At 39.7% G+C, this 25,846-nt stretch overlaps 1 protein-coding gene across 1 annotated transcript; it reads right to left on the reverse strand.

The window, feature by feature from the left end:
• Positions 1-364: 364 nt before the first annotated feature.
• CAAP1 (caspase activity and apoptosis inhibitor 1) lies at positions 365-24,944 on the reverse strand. Its single transcript, XM_034774002.1, has 6 exons — positions 24,663-24,944; positions 22,967-23,167; positions 20,569-20,653; positions 18,699-18,777; positions 8,374-8,447; positions 365-1,953 (listed from the first exon to the last, which is right to left on the reverse strand). The coding sequence occupies exons 1-6, from the start codon at positions 24,792-24,794 to the stop codon at positions 1,616-1,618; spliced, it is 909 nt and encodes a 302-aa protein (XP_034629893.1). The 5' UTR covers positions 24,795-24,944; the 3' UTR covers positions 365-1,615.
• Between the last annotated feature and the right edge of the window lie 902 nt (positions 24,945-25,846).

Raw genomic sequence — 25,846 nt, forward strand, 5'->3', positions numbered from 1 at the left:
GAAGAGTACTCACCATACGAATCCTCTCAGCTGCATTTAATAGTGTCCTTATTTTACAAGCAAATTTATGCTGCAATAGGTTGGTACTATTTTAAACAACAACAACAAAAATGCTTCATCTTTAAGACCACACAAAAAGAACCTGCTACCAAAGTCAATGCCCACATATTTACCAACTAAAGGAAGCTCGTTCAAGTCTTGTAAGAACATTTTGGGCATTGTGCATCACTAAAACAAGGCCTGCAGATGTAAATAATGGAAAACATTTCAAATACAGAATATAGGAGTTACTAGTTTGTTTTCTTACTATTTAATAAACATCTCATTTGCTTATTTGCATAAGAAGCAAACAGAAAATCCAATATAGCAACATGTAATGAACCATTTATTTTATTTAACAATATTTAACAAGAATTAGACTCACACCTGGGATGTAACAAAAATCAAAAGTTTCTTTTAAATATACTTTCAATTATAAAAATAGCACCACTTCTAAACAATCAAAATTAATTTGTTGCAGTTACCAAATTATAGGAAAACAAGTTGTATAAAAGCAATTATTTATAAAGAAACATCCTTAAAATGAAGAATGAGTTTATGATTTTTGAATCCTTACAAAAATGCATAAAAATAAATTACACAGTCTTTCTAGAAAGCTATTTACAGGGGATCTGAAAAGATTAAATCAGCTAAATATCAAAAACTGGAGCTCAAAATCAGAAATCTTTAAACAGTTTCTGATCCGCTGCATTATCCAATCTCACAAGATGATGTGCTGAATTAACAAAATCTCACAATGAGAGAAACAAAGCATTCATTTTCCTGTTTTCAGATGAGATGTACATGATAAAATAATTGTGGGAGGAGACGAGCCAAATAAAATGACCAGCAGTATAAAAACACCTACTAGCATAGTTTGTCACTGGAATTACTTTCTCTAACAATAATTAACTTAGATGGCTTACCAAAAACCATTCTTCTTAGCAATTTTAGCTCTCTAAAAATTAAGCATGCTGTTAATCTCCCAAAGTAAATTGTCATTCAATTTTAACTAGTTCATTTATATTCCTAAAAGCTGGGGCCCAATGAGAAATAAACATCTCAAATCATATCAGAGTGTTGCAAGCAGATATGAGCACTGTCATGCCACAGAAGACCTCTTCAGAATAGTACCTTTTTAAGAAGCACATGGAAATCAAGTTACTTAAATTGCTAACGAGTTCAGGAGGAAAAAAACCCAAATAAATTAGCAGTTTAATTGCTAACTACAGGAATTATGAAGAACCTACAGTGTTCGTTTAACCTTTATTAAAGGCACCCAGAATCCTGGCATAGATCTATGACTTCTGCACGATTCATGTCAAGTGATAACCCAGCAAAAAGAGACACTGATCTAGTGCAGTGTCAAACCAATCCATTTGTATAAGTCACAGAAGCAGCATGCCAAAGGCAATGAAAACCAACGATCAACAATTTAAGCCACAGGTCAGGATACCCAAAAGGGTTTGAATGAGGAATGTCATGCCCAATCCAAATGCACTTTCGCACTGAAGAGAACAGACATCACACCCTTCAAAACAAATATAAAAAATATTAAAATGAAGCAAGCTTAGGGCTATTTTTTTACATCGCCAGCCTTCATCAGAGCCTTAATAGCCCTGGCCCTCATCTCAAGCTCCAGGAGCTCCAGCTGCTGTGCTGATGGCTGAACATCTTCTGATGGAGCAACAGCCAAGTTTGCTGCTTTAGACTCCTTTGGGCTGGATTCTGCCAACCCCAGTATCTCATTCACGCTTTTATCAATGTCCTTCTGAAGGTCATCTATCTGACCAGCTCCACTTCTGACAGCACTTTCTGGCACATCTGGACTCTCCTCTTCATTGCATGGGCCTTCTATGTCACTATCATATGCATCTGCATTTATGCTGAGGACATCACTATCTTCTCCCTTGCCTGTAACACAAATGTAACAAATAACCATGCAGTGCAGGGAGCCTAACAAAAAATTTCCCTTTCATCTTAGAAACTGCCTCTGCATAGAAATGTTTCTCTTCAGATTCAGAATATGACAAAAGCCATCTATAAATTACAGACAAGTATTTCCTCTTCTTTCCCCTCCCCCAACTTTTAAGACTGATTTAATTTAGACAAGTTTTAATGTATTTTTTATTCCAATTTAGAAAAACATGCAATATACCAAAGCAGCAGTGCCTGAAAAATTTATTCCATCATATGGAGTTACATGATCTATTTTCCTAATTAAAAATGTCATAAGGTTTTATATTACAATGAAGCTTCTGCATTACAAAATCAAAGTTGATGTGGGGAACAGTTTATTATTTTAGAAGTAAATGTAATTCTCAAAATACAGTTTAAAAATACTTTGATTACTTTATAAATTACCATAAAGGAAAAACACCATAGCCAGTGACGATGCAAAAGTCATACATTACAATTATCTAAGCCTTTTAGTGAAGTATTTCAGATGGATTTGGGTCAGCTCAGTAAAATTATAAGAGAAATGCTGGTGATGGCTTTTATTTTTCATTAAAAGCAGAGGTTTATTAGGAAGAGTTTAATTAGAAAAAGCAGTATATTAAGTAAAACTAGCAAAACCTCCATCACCAATACTCACAACTTCACCGTAAAGAGAGAGATACTATCATTCTTGACACCTTGGCTCCGCAACTACTTGGTGCTTGGGCATCATTTTTATCTTTGGATACACTCTGATAATATTGCTTATTGCTTAAAATAAATATTGTTATTTATTACAACAAAATGGCAAAATTACTGATTCCGAGGGTTTAATAGTGGCTCCTGGTAGGGTCATTATACAATAGTTAAGGCTGTTAATTCATAAATAGTCTTAAAAATGAAATTATAGATTTAAATAAATGCATTTTAAAAATACAAATAACTTTTCACTGTGTGCTGAAGATATAAGGCAAAAGGTACATTCATACACAGTAAGGTCCTGTACTGCATAACGACAAAACAAAATGATAGTTTCAGAGCATATCAGCATTAGGATATAAACATCTAGATAGCATAACAATGCTTAGTAATTTTCCTTTTTTAAACTTCCCTTTTTAAAATTAGCCTTTTGCCAACTGCTTTAAAAATGTTTCCTTTCCATGGATGACTTAAGAATTACTAGTTTTCTCCATCTGTTCTTTTAGCTCCTAAATCTCAAATCTCCAAGGCTGGGAAGCATTATTGATCTGCCAGTATTGCTCATCAACAACAAAGCCACTAATATACTAGAAACCAGTGCAGTACTTCCTCTGTGAATTGCTGTTCTTGGACACCAGGCAATTTGAGTTTTACTAAAGCTCAGGTTATAAAGAATACATTGATAATGTAGTCTAATACAGCAGGGAGCCGGGGTTTGATGCCTTTAACTAATTGTCTTTGTATCTCTGGGATTTTCCTCAAGATGCTCACATTTAATATTTTATTGTTGCAAAACTTACAGAAAGGATTTTGCTAATCATTCTAAATACTAATGACAATTCCCCTGAGAGCATGTGTTTTAGTCCCAACATGAACCATTCTCCCTCCCTCTTCAAATAACAGCACAGTATGCATCTTTGAAAAGAAATTTTAGAAGTCTGCCTTTAGAGATGCTTGTTCATATTTTGGTGCCTTTGGTTATATAGCATATAACCAGAATGCAGCTACATGGGTGAGAGGCATTTCTGGAAAACAGGAAGGAGAACTGAAAAACTCTCCAGACCCATAATGGGCCATATTCCCCTTGAACTTTGCACAGAATTCCTTTCATTCGATGAAAATTCTGTGTGAAGATTAGCAGGTAGGATATGGACAACTGAAATTAAAATGTCTGGTTCCAAAATAAGTTTAAGCAACAAATTTTGCCAGAGATCAATTTTTCCTTTTAAGTGAAAAAGAACGCATTAGAAAACTCTACCCCTTCTATGAAACTCTTAGAAGAAATGCTTTTGGAGTGTGCGCATGTTTGCATATGAGCAGGGAAGGAAAATCTTTAGAAAAACATATTTTTCTTGGCTTTTATGACATAACTGTTGTCCTGAGGGGGTGAAAAATCAATATTGAACACCAAGAAAAATATATAATAAATGCACTTTCCTTGCTTAAAAAAAGAGGAGGAATGGCATTTCATCCAACTACCTAGTCACCAATAAGTTTCCTTAAGTTGTTTTATAAACACTAGAGGCATATTTAAGATAGCCAGCTGGGTTTTATTTACCCTAAATAAAAACTTAAACCTGCGTGCTGGTATAAAGAGTTCAAAAGAAACATACACATCCTCAATTCTGGAGTTTTGGTACAGATTTAAGAAAGCACACAAGTCCCTATTCAGGACTTAAGTGCTGTCCAAAATAGGGATGCTTTTCTGAATCGAGGCCTTAGCTACTCAACATGTGCAGTCCCAGATTTGTAACTTCAGCTACTGAACATGGATGCAAACAGCATACGATGTGTAAAGCATACACAGCCACACGTTTCCAAGAGCAAGATCATCATAAATTTAGTCAGGTATGGGAAAATGGTCAAATTCCTATAAACTCTTGCTTCCAGAGATTAGCATTGTTGATCACATTGATATATAGGATTTTTGGTTTGTGGCACTTATTAGGTGAATTATGACTTTTTTGGGAGCAAAAACTGGTTATATAGGTTAAAACAATTTAACTCGATGAAAAATGTGTCCTCTTCTAATCCTCAACATCACATGGAGGAGTTTGGAGTAAACACTGATATATATAAGGCCCATCAGTCCCCTACTAAAGTCTTCAACACCACAGAAGTGATGTGTTTGAGGTAGTTTGCCGTCTCTAAAATGCCTTCACGGCAACCTCAAAAACTGCATTTTTACCTCAGATGCAAGTTTCACTCATCCTCTCCCTGCCTACAGAAAGGGATGAGTGGACTCTGAACACAATCTTACTAACTTTAACTTCACAGAAAGAGGAATGGGAATCATTAAGATTAAGGAATGGAAATTTTTCTGTCTTGCTACGAAGCACCAGTCCATATTTACTTAGCACGACTACATTTCCATGGGCAAGAAAACAAACTGTATTTGAGGAGCCTAGTTCAAAGTTCAGAAGTTAAACTCTGAGCATGCTTAGCCTAACTGCCAACCTTCGCTTTCGAACTGATCAGAAAGAGGGGGTGGAAAAACCTGAACGCTACTAACAAACTGGGTCATTAATTCCTGTCCCACTGTCTGTATAGAATAAGGAGCTGCCCAGCCTGCAAAGGTATAGGCTGTCCTGGTTTTTTTCGAGAATTAGGAGTCTCCATGGCAGCACAGTGCACAGTAATCACACAACCACTGGCCTACAAATGTTGTTTAATTAGCCGATGAGCTTCATTTCCCTCTTTTGCGGTTGTAATTTTACACAGTAATAAAAGTCTCAGATGGCATTTTTCTCATTATCTTTTTCATTTAGATAGCTTGTACTTATTCCTTCAGCTACAGTTGTGAAATTCATTTCAGCACACTTAATTCCTTTTTTAACCATATTTTACTCACTTCTGCTTAGCCCGCTTTGTTTTCTACCTTTTTTTTTCCTATAGCATCACAGGCTCCAGCATGGAAGAAGAATGATTACTAAGTTATATTTTACAATTTATGCCCATATTCTCAAAAGCTCTTTAAAGCTAACATCTTGAGAAGCGCTGCTGTCATTGCCCAAAGCCATCATGATACCGTGGTTGATAAAGTCATAAAAAAGGACAATGAAGCAATCACCTGCAGCAGTCATCAATTCCCTGAGATAGCACAGAAAGAGTGGAAGAGGTCTGCAGGAAATCTGTCAATTCCGAGGTCACTCCATATAGTGCAACAAGCAATATTTAAAGTGTTTCTCACAAAGTCATGGCATGCTGCTCCTAACAATTTTGCAGCTTTATGACATTCTTACTTCCTCCCTCCATTTAAATCCCCTCACTAGCTACTTCAAAAAAATAAACCATTTGCAAAGCTGTTGAGATAGGACTCAGAATTGTGAAATAAAAGTTACAGGAAGCAAATAATATTGGCTCCTCATAAGAGGAATACAATTCATAAGAATCTGCAGCATTTACTGATTTGAAAGTCATTTCTGACATTACTATGTATAGTAAGTCCAAATGAAAATAAACAGGCTGAGATAGAAGCAGCTATAATTCTAGTGTCATATATAAAATAATACTGGCAGTTGTTACACAGTGTTCATGAAATAGCCGAGCTAAAAGAGGAGCTGATGCAGGTTAAAAGCAGCTTCCAACGTACAGTAGGGAATCAAAAGTACATCACTATCTGTCTTAGTATTTTATCCAGTGCCCATCACAGCAGTACATGAATGCTTAACCCAGTGCATTTCTGTCTGTCCTAAAAAAACAAAGACACTAGAATCACCAGAATGATTCTATAATGAATGATTCCATGGTGATAATGAAAAGCTGATTTTGTACCTCTCTTTCCTGGAGGCTACAAAAAAAGAAGGCTCATCTGTCCCAACCTGATCACCAAAAGCTGCCATATCGGTGCAATCACACCAAATGCTGGCTTGTCTGTATTTCTACTCTCAAAATTTGGAACTCAAGAGTATTGCTCAGTTTGCACTTGGAGTACAGAAGCAGCTTTCTTTTAGATAAGGCCCCAAATAATCACTGCCTTTAAAGAGATATGTACAATACAGACCTTCCCTATGTACAGTTTGAACCTGCAAAGTGAGTAACACTTTCAGAAACACTGACTAAGTGAAATGAACCGAATTCAGCAGAGATAGATCTTTGGCAGCAAGTTGTAAAGGGATTATGTCGAGTGATGGAATGCCAACTATGGTCACACCAGCATCAAGAAAAAGGAATTTGAAAGAATCCAAAGGAAGGTGATCAGTATTTAGAATGATTTACATCCAAAGAGAGAGAGATGATCAAAGTTCATCTTCAGCTGGATGGCCAGAAATGAGAAGCAGGAGAGTGGGAGGGCCTGCAGTCTTGCTTCCCTTCATCTATACTCCCTTCTCCCACAGCTGAGTTATTAACTGTGCTCCTGCAGAGCTTCAGTAATGCTCCCCTAGCAACAAAGAGCTCCAGTCCTGCAGAACTCAGAGGGGCAGGAGAGGGATGGGAACCAGGATTGCAGATCCTCTGAACCAGCCACACAGCCTTGGAGAAATCAGGTGGCTGCTTATTTTGAAAGTAAAACTCTACTGCCATCCTTTCTCCTTCTGTTGGACCTGTGCTCAGGGAAGAGGCTTTAACAATATGTGCTGGGAGCAAGAAGAATGCCTATAGGAAGGCAGGACTCCACACAGAGTGTGATACTGAGAACTGCATGGACCCCAAGCTGAGGCAGGATTTGGGTCGGTTTTTAAAGGGTTTGTTTTTTGCTTATAGCTACTTGTTTTAATTTATGTATCTGAAGATATGCTTCTGCTGAAAACTGCTTTGTCAGTTCACCCCACTAGTTAAAAATGGATTTACAGTCTACTTCAGGACAGTTACTATTATGTTATTAGGACTTGAAGTTCTGGAGGAATTAGGAAGAGCAATGAATGGCTAGTTGCTTATACAACAGATTTACCTAATCTCTTGCTGCTGCAAATGGTTATCATACTGAACAAAGTGAAAAGATAGCATCAGCTTCATGATAAAAATACACTTCCCCAAAACCTTTCAATTTAATTTTTCCTACAGAGTCCAGGGAAGAAACAGGAGGATCTTAATAAGATCCTGGTCTAGTGATCCAGCACTAGTAGGGTCTAAATATACATAAAACCCACCAAACTCTCTTCTGCCACTACAGATCACTATGGGTACAGTGCAAAAATGAAGAGTGGGGAGGACTTTTGAATGTCAATATTTCAGCATGAAGGCAACAAATGCCCCCATGTCATTCAAAAGAACACTCTGCTCCTATTGGAGCATCAATGGGAATTCTGATTGCTCAGCACTTCTGAAAATTAGGCCCATGTTTTGGGTTTTGTTTTTTTGATTTGGTCTTAAAAAAGTGATTAATCATTTTTTCCATTTCTATACTGTCTAGTTTCAGAGCAACAGCCGTGTTAGTCTGTATCCGCAAAAAGAAGAACAGGAGTACTTGTGGCACCTTAGAGACTAACAAATTTATTAGAGCATAAGCTTCCGAAGAAGTGGGTTGTAGTCCACGAAAGCTTATGCTCTAATAAATTTGTTAGTCTCTAAGGTGCCACAAGTACTCCTGTTCTTCTTTATACTGTCTAGGTGGCATAGATGTCTGGGAGCATTTGATTCCACGGAGGATGCGTCACTGTTATTATTACTCCAGTTCAAGTATCCAGGCTGACAGTCACTGGCTATTGAAATGATCACTACCAAGAACACAAGACTTTAGCTTTTTCTAATACATACCTTGTTTTGACTCCAGACCTTCCAGTTTGCTGTCTTCCCTCAGAGAAGAAGTAGAATCTACATTGTTGTCTTGTCTGGAAACAAACAAGAACACATTTTAATTTGCACATTTTATTATATAAAGTGAAGAAGACTGTTTCAAAGAAACATTTCCTTTACATTAGCGTGTAGTATTTGTTGATAGCCTGAATAAGGCAGGTTCTGTTTGAAAGGGGCCAACAAGAGTTTACATATACATTATAACTATTTTAAGCACTTTACAACACCATGGTATTTTTCTGCTTTCCTCAGTGACATACAAGATCAAAGTTAATTATCCTCATTGCACTGGTCCTACAAATGAGTAATCATAATTGGCAGCATCTTCCCAATATGGAGGTGCTTATTTGCAAAATGCAGCATAAATTGTCACAGGCAGGAATTTCGAAAATCTAGTTTCAGTTGCATTCAAGGGATATTTGCTGTTTACTTTTAGAATTAAGTAGCTATTTTCACCCTCACCAGAAACTAATGTTACCACTGAAGAATTGCTTTTAAAAAGCAAATTCAGCCAGACTATTGACCTGGGTTCAATATCTATTTTCCCTACCTTAAAAGATTCACCTTTTTTTAATTCTAAGATTCCTACACCCTCCCACTCTAAGGTGTCAAGCCTGGAATTACTTCATGTTGCACAGCAGCAAACAAAAAATAGCCTAAGAGCCGTGGAAACACATTTGTGGCCTGCTATCTACCTACAATTTTCAAATGACATTATTTATACAAAGCGGGGAAAGTATAAATGAGAGATTGTTAGATGCGCCTGAAAAGGGCAGACACTGCTTACAGCAAGATCCTGAAATCATAAGAGAATCCAATTGTTGAGTTTAATGAGCATTTTGGCAGTAAAATTATTTTATATTCATCTACCCAATTTCATACCTCAGCTGTTTTCTTGTCTAAAGTTTGTGTAGTATGTATTATATTAACATGTAATCAAAGCAACCAACCTGCTTGTAGGTATTAAATGGGACCATAAAAAAAGAGATAGTATTACCATAGATCTTACCATATTCTAATTTCACAGTTTCAATACTCAAGACTTAGTTACTTTTCAACTATGGCCTTATACAAGTTTTTTCTTAACAAGGTGGCTGCAGATCTGTTTTTCTATTAAATAATCACAGATGTGTTTCTGTTTAGAATGTCAGGCTAATAAAACTGGGAGGGAATCTCTTCATTTTGTACAGGATTTCTAACCAGCCCCAATTTGCTACACAGATGCAAAAAAGGGTACATCTATTTTGATGGCTACTTCCCCCACTAGTAGTAGACATTGTAATCAATTCTGATTGGCCCTCCATTTCTCCCACAAGTTTGCACACAAAGACATGCATATAGTGATCACAACAATGCAAACAAATGCTTAGGAAGGTGACTGGGCATTTGCACACACAGATGCAATAGTTGTGCAAAAAACTGAATATTTGTCTTGATAGCACACAGTCACTGTATCTTTTGCAAGACACTGGGTGAGGATCATGCGCTTCCTTCCTCTCTCTAGTATGTTTCCTACCTGCTGAAGCTGGGTGAGATGTTATTCCAAATCCCAAGGTTTCAATTCTGTTTGGCTCTCCATTTCCAGCAGAAGGATGGCAGAGGGGGTAGAGATAAGAAGGAAGAGAGCCCAAGTGGGGAAAGAGCTATGCTGAACAGAGAGCTTGGTTATGTGAGCTTCCCTCGTCCTAGGAACCACCCAAATGTTTCCCCACATAAATGATTTTTGCTTTGTCTCTGGAAGGTCAGACATTTCAGGCTGTATTAGCTCTTAGATGCTATATCCAAAACCAGAAATTCTAAGAGAAAATTAATTTTGCTTTAATGTGATCTTTTAAACATGTTAAGCAGGTTCTTAGACTTTCCTTCCTTCCTGCCCCAGCCTCGGGGGCGAGGAGGGGGAGGGTTAACACAACCCAAAAACTTGCACTCTTCCCTATTGCCAAGGAGAGTGACTGACTGGCTGTTTCCATTGCTGATGGCGACGTTGCTCCTTGGCAAGCAGCAGGGTCAGCTCTGACACAATCAAATAGTTTCCAGGGGGAAAGATGCCAAGCAGTGTCACCTCTGCAGTAATAAAGCTTCTGCTGCCCTGAGTCTTAAAGCCAAAATATCATTCAAGAATCAGAATCACCCCTTTGGCTGCAACCTCACAGCAACCCCTTCTTTCTAACTATGCAGTTTGCTTTAAGTACAAGTAATAGAAATAGCTACATTTCTTTTTACCTAACAAAAAATAAAGACTTTTCTGTCATTGGAAATTATGTAGCAAAACCTGCTGCAGAATGTGTCCCTGATATTTAGACCATATCAACTGTTTTAGTAAGAAAAGAAAAAAAAAAAAAAAAAGAAAGAAAGAAAAGGAAAGGAAAGGAAAAAAAAAAGCATCCCTGCTGTAAAGACCACCTGCTGTCAAAAAAAAGGGTCCCAAAGGCAATCTTTTACAGCACATTTTATTTTATCATACTAGGTTGGGTTTGACTGGATTGCTGATGAAACTTCACCAGCTGGATTTTAATAAGTAGGTGTCATGCACCATCTTGTGGCCAAGCAGTGGCAGAGCAGTCTATATTTACTTTATTTTCTTAATATTAATAAAAAGAATTCAAATGCATAAGGACAGTGGGCCAAAGTCAGTCACTCTTAATTTACACCGGTGTAAAACAGCAGACACCCAGCAGCCAAAAGCAGATACAAAAGCAGGACAAACTTCAATATATCCCCCAAGTGTGGGGAGCAGGAGATATGCTGGATTTAACACTAAGGCAATGCCTTGACGGCTGCAGGCCTCATATCCTCATTTTCCATATCAACCTTGGCTAACAAGTGGCTGCTAAAGTTTGCAGTTCCCTGTGCCTCCTGGCTGTTGGGAACGAAAACAGTCAGAATCAGGGAGTCATGCTCTATGAGGGAGTCAGTGCTAATCTTCGAAGTCAGCCACAGCTCTCTCCTGCCCTCCTTTTTCAGCCGATTCCCTCCTCTCATCCTTCCAATTTTGGTAAATTAGCTCCTCCACTTCCATTTTTCCCTTGGGTCTCCTTGCCATTCTCCCTTGTTTTGGTGGTGTTCTATTGCATTTTATACATTTTTTTAAAAAATAGAGGTTGGAAGGACCCTCTCTACCAAAACAATAACACCTTCCCTCTTTTGCTGCTTGCTGTTGACAGCAGCTGCAAAGTGAAGCGTACCTAATTCAGTGGTTTTTAACTTGTGGTCCAAGGATCCCTGAGGGTCTGCAGACTGTCTAAAATTTCCAAATTCGTCCACACCTTTATTTGAATATTTTTTAGGGGGCTGCAATGAAAAGAGGTTGAAAACCCTGGCCTAATTCTTTTAGGCTGCTCATCTCCTTCCTCTGCAAGGACAGGAAGGTAAATTTACAAGAGTTAGGGCTAGTCTACACGGCAGCGCTTTAATGTGGCTTGTATGGACGTGGCAGAGCACTAGGGGAGAGCTCTCCCAGCGCTCTTAAAAAAAAAAATTAAATTAAAAAAAAAATCCACCTCCAAGAGGGGCGTAGCACCCAGTGCTGGTGCACTGTCTATGCTGGCGCTTTACAGAGCTGAAACTTGCAGCGCTCAGAGGGATTTTCTTCACATCTCTGAGTGAGAAAGTAACAGCGCTATAAATTGCCAGTGTAGACAAGCCCTGAGTTTCACTATTTCAAATATTAATGATTAACCTGTTGAATTGGAGATAGTTTCCCTCCCAATGACTTAATATCTGCTTCAATTACCTTTGGTAAATGAAATAAACAAGCAATCATTCATTTTCTGATACAGCTGTAAAACAAAATAAATCACTTAAAAATGTATAGTGTGTACCTTATAAAAATGAAACCTACATCTATCTCTGAGTTGTGAAGAATATGTATTAAGGTTATAACACACAACAAGAATGCACTTTTATGTAGAAATCCCTTACTGACTAGTGATTTAAATCAAATCCATCCTGTTGGCAAGACATCATTGGCTCAAATGCCAACAACATGCAGATGACATACAGATCTATCCATCCTTCACAATATAAGAAAACTGTTGACTAATATGTATACATATGCAGGCTAGCCAGCATATCAATTTATGTATTATCCGTATCATACACATACAGATAAGTATGCATTAAGCACCAATAACATTAAACCAAATACTGTAACAATGATATAGCCTAAACTGACTGATACTATAACTCTGTTCAATATTCTAAGTTCCCAAAACTCCTTGCATTTGCTGAAGTAAGCATTTGACATAAGCAGATAGGAAACCTGTCAAAATCAAGATACATTCACTCTATGTCTTAGTACAAAACAGAGAAGTAACTTCACAGACCAGTACCTGGAATGCTAGTATCCAAAACCAAGATAAGTTTAAAAACAGAACAACAAGTTAAGGAACTGGGACAAAGTGATGGATTGGATTTCAGTGACATGTAAATAAAGGTGTAATTTTGGGATCACATCTTCTCGTAATACGAATATAACATCGCAGCACGAGACGGCTTCCCAGACACTGGTATCATATAGAACCCTTTTCCTGTACTATATTATTGGCTTACAGCAATAAACCAGACTGACATTGGTTTATCTGGCCTCTTGAATAAAGTTCATAAGGAACCAAAGTGTGGGCAGTCATCTAACTATACAATTTAGCAACACATCACCACCATTGCTATCAAGTTAGGTCAGTATTGGCAGAGATCAGCTCAAGGATGAACAGCTGGTTGATCCTAAACCAAAGCAAGATGGAGGTTATGCTGACTGACAGAAGAAAACAATTCAAGATTATGTCACAGTGCAGTGAAAACACATACCCATAATTGGTCAAGTAAGTCCTGAGTTTACAAGTGCTCTTGGACTTCTCTGCAACTCTATGCTGTCACACTCCAACATCTTCTACCACTGAAGGCTGGCTAGAAAACTACATCCCATACTGACAGACTATCACCTCACTTCAGTGACCTGCCCACTGGCCTACAGCAATGGAATCTACCCGGACAAGGACGAAGCTATTGGTTTACGGGAAACTCCAACTTGTACAAAATATAGCAGTGCACCTCATCAGCAGGAGGGAGTGGGGAATATTAAGCGGGAAGCTGTCTGTGAAATGCTGGATTCCCCCCTACAATTACGAGGTATGCTAGGAAGCTGTTCAAGGACAATAAGTAACTTGTATCAGAAAAGGGATTTTATCTAATATAGAAGTGTAAAGACTAAGGTTGAGCCTGTGTTTGTTTTCTGCATAACTGGTACATGTTTGCTTTCCCTTCCTATTTCATCTTTGAATCTGTGTTTTTTCTATTAAATAAGCCTTTTGTTTATTTTTACCCCAAGTAAGTCTCTGTTTGCAAACTGTGTGGAGGGCCAAAGTAAGCTGGTATCTGGGGGCTGGTTTCACACCTTTGGGGGTGACAAACCAGGGGGAACAGTCCAAGTGTCCGGTAGTTAAGAACTCAGTGAGGATGGATTTGGGGAGACTCAGGACAGGAAGGCCTGTTGATGTCACCCTGCAAGGAGTAAGTAGGCTAGGGGAAGTTGAGACCTTGTGCTTGTGGGTAGGTTCCTCGTGTCAGAGATCTGAGCCATAGCAGCACAGTGTTAAGGCACCTGAAGATTACAGACCAGGTGACAACCTCTTACTGGTCTGGGTGATCCCTAAAACATCAACATAAGACAGCACATCCATAAAAAAAAAAAAAGAATATAAATCCACATGAAAGAAAGAACCACATGTGAAAATCTTGGACACAATGCTTAACACACTACAGCAAGGAGCTCTGATGTCATGATGATGGGTGCAGTATAAGAACCTGAATAGAATATCAGTGAACAGATAACAGGTGCTAATAGTGCTGCTCATATCTGATGTGACTAGCAGTACCTGTGTCCCAAATGGTATAGTTCAACATCCTATCCTATGGGAATAAAGACCAGCTGAGGATAATATGTCTGGGTGCAGTCCTATATCTGGAAGCAAAATATGTTAAAACAAAAATAAATCTTCAAACTGTTAAGCTTCCTAAACAAAACCAAAGGAAAACTGCATCCATGAGAGTAAGGTGACCAAAAGCCTATAAGCAGTTACCGATTAAAAGCAAACATATTACACTGAATATTTCCACACAGCAATGAAAAAAACCACACAATTACCATTCTCACAGCAAAGATAACTTGACTGCATTACACAGAGAATATACATGATTATTAGTTAGCGGTATCCAGTATATTGGCCCCCCATCTACCAACATACATAGTGATCCATCAAGGAATAGTTTGAGACACCTACTCTGGGTACACTCAGAGAAGGCAATTCAGGAAGAACATTGTTTGGAAGGCCTCCAGGCTTCTACAAAATGTTGTGAGAAAACCACCTGGCTCCTCTGCAGCCCACAGATGCCAAGGAAAAAAGTATTCAGCAGCAATAACTGGGCGCTGCAGGGAGGGTCTTGCTGCTTTGTTCCCCCAATCTCTGCCCATGCTTTGGAGGCTGTCGTGGCAGCAAAAAAATCTGCTGGTGGCCACTTTTGAGAAACACTGCCCTAATAGATCTGTTCCGTAGCTTCAGAGCTGTGTGCAGTTTCTTAACATGCAAATGTCAGATCTTTAATATACTATTTACAACACTGTTTGCTTCTTTGCTGCTGTTTTACAATACAACACCATTAAGCCAAAGGATTTGGGACATTCCAAGGTTTTTGCTAAATGAGGTCTAGTTAATTGAGGGAGCCAGTCAACTAGTATTTGTCTACGAAGCTGGCTAGCTGTTTCTTCCCTGTACTGAGGTTGGGAAGTGAGTTCTTCAGCTACTTGTCAGTCCCGCACTTTGCTTTCCTATTTTCCTTCAGCAGGTACCAATTCCCCAGTTTAGTCTTGTAATAGGTTCTGGGGGATTGCAAGAATACTTTTTTCCTTGGCATCTGTGGGCTGCAGAGGAGCCAGGTGGTGTTCTCACAACATCTTATAGAAGCCTGGAGGCCTTCCAAACAATGTTCTTCCTGAATTGCCTTCTCTGAGTGTACCCAGAGTAGGTGTCTCAAGCTATTCCTCCAAAGGCCAAGAAACGATGTTTTTAGCCCATTTCTGATTTACATCTAATTTGTCAGGTGCTGGGCTTGAGGCTCCATGAGGCTTGCTGAAAGAACACAGTGAGTTCAATTAATGGTTACGTAGAAATTAGAACCTGGATTCTCTTGGCTCCAGTTCCTCTGCTCTTAACTGCCAGGCCAGAGCACACAGCTTTCTTTTTATTTTATCAGATCTAATCACTGTGTGTATTCTGATATCCTTTGACAACTGACAAAAATTATACCTTCAGTAAAACCCATCTATCCACAGAAATTTTAAAAGTTTACAAAAATGTTGACTTTGAATAGATGTGATTATTTAAAAAAAAAGTCAGCAAGACTGAAGATGCAATCTAATTGATCAATGGTAATTCAAACTATGATAAATCTTTGATTACACACTGGGACATGTTCTTCACATCTACATGTTTATGAAAACAGAGAAGACAAATGGGATTTTTTTAAAAAAAAGTTTAATGTAGTCTCATTAATATAATTGAGGAATATAGAAAAGGTAACAGTTTACATGAAGCAAGTCACTTCAACCCAAAAGCTGTACTGAACTGGTTTTGATCTTACACAACTTAACATTGTTTATAATCCCTGGAAAAATGTTAAATGTACTTTAACATCAGCTTTTCTGTTATTTCCTGAAGAGTGCCATATTCAAGCGGTCTACTCCCTGATATGGTGCAGTTCCGACTGAAAGACTGTTTTCTAAAAGCTCTTACTGTCTTTTAACTTCAATTTATATTCATTTATAAACGGCTTGGAAAAATTACTTCACACAAACTGGCCCAAAGATTAAGCCTACTTAGGTGCAAGATATTGTGACCACATCCCCTGCCTGCACCTTGTTCAGGGACTTCATCCTTTGCAGGAACCTGTGGCTTGTAGGCAGTTCTGATAGTTTTCCAACTCCCCCAGAATTCTCTTTGACTACTAGAAGGGAGAAAAGGAACCTTTGTCTGTTCCTCTTTCTCCCCCACCCATTCTCAGGTATACTGGCTGCTGCAAGAGGTGTGAGTGTCTCCAGTATTCTACACCTCCTTTGGCCTTCTACCTTCACAGAAGCCAGTAGGGATGTAAGCATTAGTCTGACCAGTTAACCTGCCTGAACTGTTAACCTCGCCCAGGCCTGCCAGCCCAGTTGCCCCACTGCAGCAGGCCCCACCACCCAGCCCTGGGCCCCGCTGGCCAGCGGGATCAGCCCCCGCTGGCCAGCGGGATCAGCCCCCACAGCTTAATCAGTTAACCATTTAAACATTTTAAATGGTATTTACATCCCTAGAAGCCAGAGGTATCTGCTACTTGACACTGCATGCCCAGCTTCTGTTTTTGACCTTCTTCCTCAGGAACTTATTACAGTGTTGCTGTTGCTACTCATAGCTTTGTCTGTCAGCTGCAGAGTTGAAACTAGCAAGATTCTTGTCAGTTTCACTGCTCCCCACAGGGTTCTGCATAGCTGCAGTGAAAACTGACAAGACTCTGCTCGAATATTCTTGTGTTCTCTCTCATTGTTTTGACAAACTACAACAGAATAAAAATTGGCCAATGTCTTCAGCCTTTGGAAGACTGCACTGTGATGATCTGATTTATATTTGGCTCCAGTCTGGAAGGTTATCTTCACAACCATAAGGGCTGAAGAATTCCTTTCTTTTAAATTTGAAGTTTAGATTCTGCGGAGATTAATAGTATTCCCCTGAGAAAGCCTCTGCTCTACGAGCAAATGGATTTTGCAATCTGTTCAGATATATAATAGTTAAAAATGATAAACCCTTTTTTTCCCCTTCATATTTTTATTTTTACTGTTTTATTCACTAAGTGACACCACAATTTTCCTCTTAGTTTTTTCCCCCCTAAAGTCACTAACTATTTTATTTGCACATAAATACCATTTTTATTCAATTTATTTTGCCTGGAAGTCATGACTACCTGCTTCAAACACTAGTTTTGAAACAACTATAAGCTATAGAATTACAATCCTCAATCTTGACAGAACTGATTCAGCCCTTATCTTTCTGACATAGACGGAGTTCTGTACACTTCACTATTAGCTCAAACCTTAAAAACAGGGGTACCCCCTCATCTCCCCACAGCCATTAAAATCTTATGCACTTTTTAGAAGCATAGGATAACCCCTCAGTATCCTTGGCCAACAGGATCCCCTCCTCACCCCAATGAACATTTCACCGGCTGTTAGCTAGATTTCCAGTGGTGGATGAAGGGACGAAGAGACAGCTTGACATATCTAGGACCTGATGCTACAAAGTACTTAGCTCACTGACTCCCATAAAAGTAGGAGGCATTCAGCACATCACAAAGGGTGACCAGCACCTCAGGATCAGGCTCACAGTTTGTAAAGGGCTTCAAGATTCATATAGGATGAAAGTGATATTTTCCTGGTTTTACTTTTGCACACACAAGTATTAATGGGTATAAATGTTAACTACAACACATGCATAGATGAAAATATTCCCCTAAATCAGAATTCTTTATAATGGCATCTTAAATATGCAAAGCAGCACAATGCACACAAAAAAACCCACTAAGCTCTTACAACGAATATCAAGTAGTCTGATAAGGAGCTTCATACAACTTCTGCAAAAAGGATGAAAGGTATTTCTATTCTAATCTATTCTCTTTAGCTCTGATTCTACAATTAGATCAGTGCAGGTGGACTTTGATGACTGGACAGTGCCAAAGTAGGGCTGTGCATGGGTTCAAGGGTCCATCTGTGTGGATAAGATTGCAGAATCAGGGCCTAAGTGCTCGTGCAATTCCCTTGCAAGTTCTCTGTAGTTAATGTCTTAGTTAATTTGCAATTACGTAGAATTTTTGCACATGATCATCATCATCCAGTAAGGTATATACTGTTTTAGTGTCACACTAAGGCTAAACTTTCTTTTTATTAAATGAGCAACGCAATGGTTTGGTTTTGGTAGGACTCATTTATGGAAATTATTTAATGGAAAGTGATGGGGCTAACAATTGTGAGGGTCTGTCTAAGAGAGAGTTACGATACAACTTTGTCTTCAATGCAGATAAAGTGTTAGCACAGGTTTGTAGAGTTGGACCCTAACAATACCACTCATATTGGCTTCAACTGGATTAACCATTTGAGTAAGGATCTGAGGGGGTATTGGGGCCTTTGGTGCTACTGTGAACCGAGGTAGAGGAAAGCAAAACCTCTTTCAAGTTTGTTTGTTTGTTTTTTTAAATATACTCACTGACTGATTGATTCAACTCCGGTCTTATTTCCACCACGGTCTGCATCTTCATCAGTATCAGAGTCAGCTCCAGTCTCACCTTGATGTATAAAATTTCGGCATATGAGATTATAGCCAAGTGTTGCTTCCTACCTGCTTGGAGTTATTTTCAAAACTTAATTTTACCCAAAGTCAACAGTGTAGTTTTTCCAGTTGAAGATGTTCTAAAATTACATTTACCCAAAAGAAAAAAGCAATTTCTGAAATTGCTGCTGCCCACAAGCTGAGACTAGTTTGAACTATCCTTTGATTATCCATTAATGTATAAGAAAATCCAGTTGGTTAGGGCAATTCCAGCTTTGTTACTGTATTAAGGGAAAAGGGCAATGAAAGGCAGAGAATCTGCATCACGTAAGCCCCACAGTGAGCTACACAAGAGGGGTTATAGGTGGACCACCCACTCAGAGGACCTCTGCATCTCCTGCAACCAAAGGGGAGCTCAACATTGGCACAGAAAAGTTAGCAATAAACAAGCCAATATTGAAGGGAATTTGGCAGACAGACCAGAGAAGGTACCACTGGATACCATGTGAATACATGGATCTAGTAGCTGAAAGTCCCCAAGTAGGGACTGCAAAAGAGGCTGCAGACACTATTCCAGCTCATGGGTTTGAATGCAGCCACAGAGCAGCTACACGTCAACCCCGGGGCCTGTCATGCAGCACACCCACATGAAACTCAATTACAACACACTAAACTGTGGCTTGCCCCAAGTGCTTGTACAAGAAAATATGACACCACATTACTTCCCAGCACAGGCTACATAAGCGTGTCACAGCAGGGGACAGAACAGCCTACATGGGATTGCTACACACCTTGATGCATTGGGTGGGAGATTAGGTAGAACTATGACTCTACCCCAATGCATCAGCCAGCACAGCTGAGCTGGTACAGCAGAGGATGTAATCTGCTACTCATACATAACAGCAGCAAATTATTTCCCTCCGTAGCACGTGGGGATCCAAGGAAAGAAGTGTGGCTATTAATAGCCAAACTCCCTTCCTGGTCTGTTCCTGGGGCAGCACCGTACTGCCCTTTTCTATGGGCTGAGAGAAGATTCTCATTCTAACCCTATAACTCTATACAACAACCATGAATTTTGCTTTAATAGAACAACAATCTAGAGCTGGTCAGAAAAAGGGATGTTTTCCTGCAGAAAATTTAGATGAAAATAAAAATCTGTTTTTCTTTAAAAAATTTCCATGGAAAAATTATACTTTTTGTTGAAAGTCTGATAACTGAAAACTTTAGGGTGAAAAATTGAAAAATTTCTATTGAGAAAAATCAAAATTAAATATTTTGTGTTGGATCATTTCAACTTTAAACTGTCCATACAGGAAAATCGCAGGGGCTCAGGAGATGGCAGTTTAATGTCAAATCAACACAAAAAAAAAGTTTGGGAGTTTTTTGACAAAAAGCAGTTTTCCATAGAAAGACACTTTGCATGAAAAAGTTTGTTTTGTCAAAAACCTTATTTTCCATCAAAAATAGTTTAGACAAAGTTTTTGAGCAACCCTAGGTATATCACAGCAGATGACATTAGATAAGTTAATACCTGTTGATAGAAAAATGTGGTTAAGAGCTATTGTCTTATTACATATATTTTGGTTTATGTAGAAAAATATAGTTAGCCAGATAATTTTAACTTTTTACAGTACTAGAAGTTTATTCCTTTCAAGTTATTTATTTTAAGAAATTTCTGAGGATGCAGTGATTTGATGCAGAAAAGGCCCATCTTTAAGATAGATTCCTTTAACTGGGCACTGTTGTACAATTAAAGATCAAAATCCGCAGAATTTACCATAAGAGAAAATAAAGAGCTAGTTCTTACCTTCAAGAATCTTCAGGAGTTTTTTCTCAGATAGAAGTTCTAACTGATCCAGGCAAAGTCTTTTGATTTCCTCCATGGAACAATTCTAAGAAGATTGAGGCAATAAATTAAAACAAAAAAATCCACATTCATAATCCACATATCTGAGGAGAAGCATATATGCAAATCACAATCAACCCTCCACTTCTATCAAAAATTAAACAACTGTTGTCTTTAGAGTGAAAGAATCTGAAATCATTAAGAGATGCAGATGAATCAAATTTGAAAAAAAAACCACTCTCTCTCTTCATCACACCTCAAAGGGCTTTTGAATTCTTGCTGAGACCTGATGATCTTCTCTATCCTCTTTGATCCGGACAACCACCTTTGGAAGATGAACTGCAAATACAACATGAACGTTCCAGCCATTTCAGCTCTACCTGCTGCATGTTCTCATTAACCAAACTAGCAGGGATATTATGTACATCACTCAAATGTTTCAGTTCCTCTCGTACAGTTCATACAACATCCAGCTCAGACAGCAGCTCCTTTTTTGCTGTGATGCACCTTCCTGAGATATCACAGCCATCAGATAACTACAAAGGAGCAATAAGACACGTGTGTGTGTGTGTGTGTGTGTGTGTAAAGTTAAGTATTTAACAACAATAAAAAAATTAAAACTGACAAATACAAAGATACAATTTCTGAAAAACTACACAATATTAAGTGTCTGTTACCTAATTCTCCTTTAGATTCTATGGTGGTTGTGACATCTGAACAATGTGCAAGCTAGTGAGTCATTATGTAGGAGAAGCTGGTAATATGAGCCATGAGCATAAACCATGCTTACTCCACAAGCTCTGTCCCTAACTAGTAGCTGAACCACAAAGAAGTTTAAATTAGAGCCAACAGAGCTGCACCTTCTAGCTCAGGCAGTAAAGTCTTATGTTCAGCGGTCCTGGGTTCAATTCCTGTTGCCAGTGACCTACCCAGGGGCATCAAGTTATGTAAGCAAGATAGGATGACAAGGATCTGAAAAGTGATTTTAAAAGAAGAGGATATAGGTAAAATGTACTTAACACTCTTCATGGGTAGTTAAATGAAGCATTTAGCCCATATTACTGAAGTGTATGGAATTTCTAGCTCTTTTGTGTTTCTGAATGCTAGCTACCATATTTCCTGGTAAGGATAAAAGTCCCTTTAGAATAATCTTTGTTATTTTCAATCACAGATTATTAGAACTTCAGGCGCAGCACAGGCTTAGACACAGTTTTGTTACTGTACTTCGATCCCTGTGGCAACAAACAGCCCTGCAAGGATGACATGAGGTATGTTTTTTTGTGTCTATCTATCCTTTTGTTTTAAACTCATTACCTTAATCTTGCTCAATGCCTCAGACTGGAAAGCTGTTCCTTTAACCTTTTTAGGTCACATTAGAAGATGCACACTCCCAGAATAATAATATTGTTTTTTAAAGGAAACCTACTATCAATCACTTGGCTAATCTAACCCTAGATAACAACAGACATTTCAATTCTAGGGTTTTCTTTAGCAGAGGCTGCTAGTCTTATCAAATTGTATGTTTTTATTTTCTTTAGTTTAAACAGGAATAACATTCCTCCAGGGTGAACATTCCAAATTCATTTTCACTTGTGACCTGGAGGACTGGAGCTCAAGCAGATGACATAAACCAGGCACTCATTCTACAGAATGTTCTAATAATAAATTAGAGTCAGGTCTTACTGTAGCAGCTATGGTATGACAAAATTATGCTCTATTACTGTTTGTTTTCCTTCCATACCATAGAAAAGTTTAATATCATATTACAGAGAAGGAGGAAAACATTTAAATAGTTTTAGAAATATAAAAATCAAATCTCATTATCAGTCAGCTCAATATTAAGAAGTCTATACTCAAAGCAGCTCTTCAACCCAACTATGAAATGCTGTCATTTCTATATACCACAGTGATGAGCATGGTATCATTACTTAAAAAATTAAAAGTACAGCAATGTCTTAACAATGCATAGAAATACTATGCAACAGTTTAAGACATGAAGTGAATACCACATCGAATTGGAATTCTAGGAGGAATTTAGCAGAACAGAATAAAATTAGTGCATTTGACTAATTGGGGTTAACAATGCCTTCTTAAAAATACTGCCATAGGATCTTTAAATGACAAGTTTCACCATGGTTTCATGTCTCATCTTTGTGAAGACTCTGAATAAGAGTGAAAAAGATAAAAACAGAGGACTGTACCCTAGTGGAAAATTATTAAATTTAAAATTTCATATAACTGTTGCACAAAAGTTATGTAGGCTGCTGTAATACACATGTTGGAAATCCACTGGACTGACCTGAGGCAAACAGAGCTGTTCAGCCCTGCATATACTGAAGAGTTAAGTATATTTCAATACCTTCAAAACATCAGGCAGCATTTTCTGCAGTTTCTTCTCCCCTATGACACAGAAGCACTGGTGAAGCATTTCCTTTTTGTCTGCAATGTAGAAACTAACTGGTTTTAGAGACACACTGAGGTCTAGTCCACCGTCTTCTATGTCGCTGTGCTCTTCAGCTAACTCCTCTTTTTCTGCAGATGGCACAGTACATTTTATTTCCTAAAATTAAAAGATATTAAAACGCTTGGAAAAATAAAATTAATGGAAATTGTCTCTTTAATAAGTTAAGAAAGGAGGAAAGCTTTTACAACGGTGTCTGTCTCAACAATACGGTTCTTACTATAAGATGTTTAAAAGGATATTACAAATGAACATCTTGTATTTCTGGAATGTTATGAACCTTTAAGTGCTTTACATTGTAAGATGGAGAAAGTTACATGAATGCTCTTCAAATGTGTAGGCCAAACATTAATATCCCTCTCAAAAATCTGGCTATTTTGGCTCATCCTAGCAGTCTGAAAGACCATAAAGCAAAGAGCTACTTCACCACATAATCTGAATAATATATTTGGAAAAAACAAAATAAAACTTTGCCCACTTGGCTATAACTGGGCTGCTGTATTCCCTCAAATTAATGGAAAACAAGGGGAGAGATGTTTGGCAGCACAAAAAACATGTTCCTCTGGTATGTCTGACGCAGTTAATCACAATTAGCCTTTGTAAAGCTACTGCTAATGACAAATGTCTTGCTGAAACAACAGTTTGTGCCCAGGATCTTGAGAACCAAATGGGGTAAATGTTATGACAAGAACATGTATTGGGCAGGGCGATGTGGTACAGGAAAGACTATAGAGATTCCCCAGAAATATCTTTTCATGTAGCCCTCCCTACCATCAAACATTAAAAATTAGCTAGTAAGTGTGAAACTGTTTTCCTATAATGCAATTCTGTAGATACTAATATACAAATTTTGGTCACCTCTAAAACTTGTCCCCCATCTAATTTCCCATGGGAAAAGTTATGCAGCTCATCAATACTCAGACTAGCACCACACAGTTTCTGCACTTTATTCCTTCAGCAGGTTTCTATCGGTTTGCCTTTTCTCTACTCTGCATTTGTCTCTGTTGCTTTCTATTTTGGTGTTGTGTGTAAAACGCTTCTGAGCTTGAGGCAGGAGTTACTTTTCCTGACTCGAAGGAGTCATGTTCTTTCTGAATCCAGCACTTCACGGTGGCTTTAACAGGACACTGACTGCCGGTGCACTAAAGGGAACGGACTGATGTAGCTGCTTCGGAGGAGCTGGCAAGGTAGGGCCACCCCACGGGGAGTGGGGGCAATGCCAGTGGGTCGGGCTTTAGCAGAGGCCCGTGGGGGAGACGCTTTCACGCTGGGTGGGTTGGAGGACGGGGGCGCCTCCCTTGGCCATGTCCAGCCGGGTGGGCGCTCTGCTCTAGCCCACGCAGGAGTTGGGCGGGGCAGCCCCACCGCCCGGGCCACGCAGGGGGTCAGACTAGTCGATCTCACCGGGTTCTTCTGGCCTCGGGCTCCAGGAACCAGACCGAGCCGCCGCCTAGCCGGTACCGCGCCCCTCCCCGCCAGGCAGCCCCGGCCCTCCCGGCTCAAAGCCACCCCAGCGCTCAGCGCCACAGCCCCTGCCTCCCCCGCGGGAGCACCGCCGCTTCCGCGCGCCCGGCCAGGCCCCAGCCCCCGTTACCTCCAAGAGGCTGTAGCTGGACTCGGTACTTCGCCGCTTCCCCTCGGTGCCCCCCGCGCCCGAGCCCCCGTCTAGGCCGCTGGAACGAGAGCGGCGCCGCTTCTTTTCCTTGGAGGATTTGCGGCCCGGCATCGGCCCGGCCTCGCGGCGGTTGGAGCCGCGTTCCGTCCCCCACCAACGGTCACATCCCCCGAGTCACCGACAGAACAGCCACCCGCAACCGTCGCGGGTTGATTCCATCACCACGACAACGGGCTCCCGGCGGCGCCGTGGTGACGTCAGAGCCGGGGCAAGTGGACTTCCGGCGCTTCGTGGTGGTGAGGATTTCCGCTGCAAGTACTTCCGGTGCTGGGAGGCGCGGCGGATCCGCCTGCAGCGAGGAGCCCTGGTCAAGGCTGCCCAGCATTTCCCCCAGGCCTGCTGCAGGCGTCCCGCGAGCCGCCCACTGCCTGGCCCAGGGCAGACGGGCAGTGTGTGATCGGGGGCTGCAGGCGGCTGGGGGAGCGTGGAGGGAAGCTAGGGGAGTGGTTGGCAGCAGCAGGGATGGCGTGGGGAAGCACTCTGGGAGTCGGGTATCAGTCAGAGCTGTAGGGTGTATGCTCACATCTCCGCCTGGCTGTCCAACTGCTAGACCGGCTTGTTTCCCAGCAGGAAGTTAGGACCAGCTGCCTCAGTGAGCATCTTTCCACCTTCTTTTAGGGAAGATGCAGTTGATTTTGTAGTCTGACAAATAGCAGATGAAGTCAAATTCTGCAACTGTACTGTTTGGTGCTTCTTTATTGTGCTCCAGAGACCGGAGTTGCCATAAAGTCGAGGGAACCACTGCAAAGGGCAGAGATGGATGGATGGGAGAATGTTCCTTAATCAATTATATGGAAACTGGAACAATTTCAGAATAATCATCTAGGGTGCCTGATAAGGTTCTGACTTGCCTGACAAAGCAGTATGTTGAGGGAGCCTGCATGGGTAATGTTAGGAGAGGGAGGGAAACTTCACAGATGAACAACAATCGGATATCTGATAATTGAATGTACTATTTGCATATTTAAAATTTCTTTCTGTGGAGCATCCTTCAAAAAAAAAAAATGCCTGGATGTTTTTATAAGAAAATAGAATACCAGTGTTGTCTTAAAAGTAAAGTCTATGTGAACCAAGGTATAATGGAAAAATTGTTGATCAGCAAG

Source organism: Trachemys scripta, chromosome 6 (assembly GCF_013100865.1).
Source record: "Trachemys scripta elegans isolate TJP31775 chromosome 6, CAS_Tse_1.0, whole genome shotgun sequence".
Classification (NCBI taxonomy): Eukaryota; Metazoa; Chordata; order Testudines; family Emydidae; genus Trachemys; species Trachemys scripta.

What these genes read in the sequence shown, in the direction of transcription:
- CAAP1 (XM_034774002.1), bottom strand. Translation starts at nt 24,794, where the DNA reads ATGCCGGGCCGCAAATCCTCCAAGGAAAAGAAGCGGCGCCGCTCTCGT. An exon ending in GGAGTTGAATCAATCAGTCA is followed by an intron (nt 8,448 to 18,698) that starts GTGAGTATATTT and finishes GTTTGTTTCCAG; the next exon opens with ACAAGACAACAATGTAGATT. An exon ending in AGGTCTGGAGTCAAAACAAG is followed by an intron (nt 1,954 to 8,373) that starts GTATGTATTAGA and finishes TTTGTGTTACAG; the next exon opens with GCAAGGGAGAAGATAGTGAT.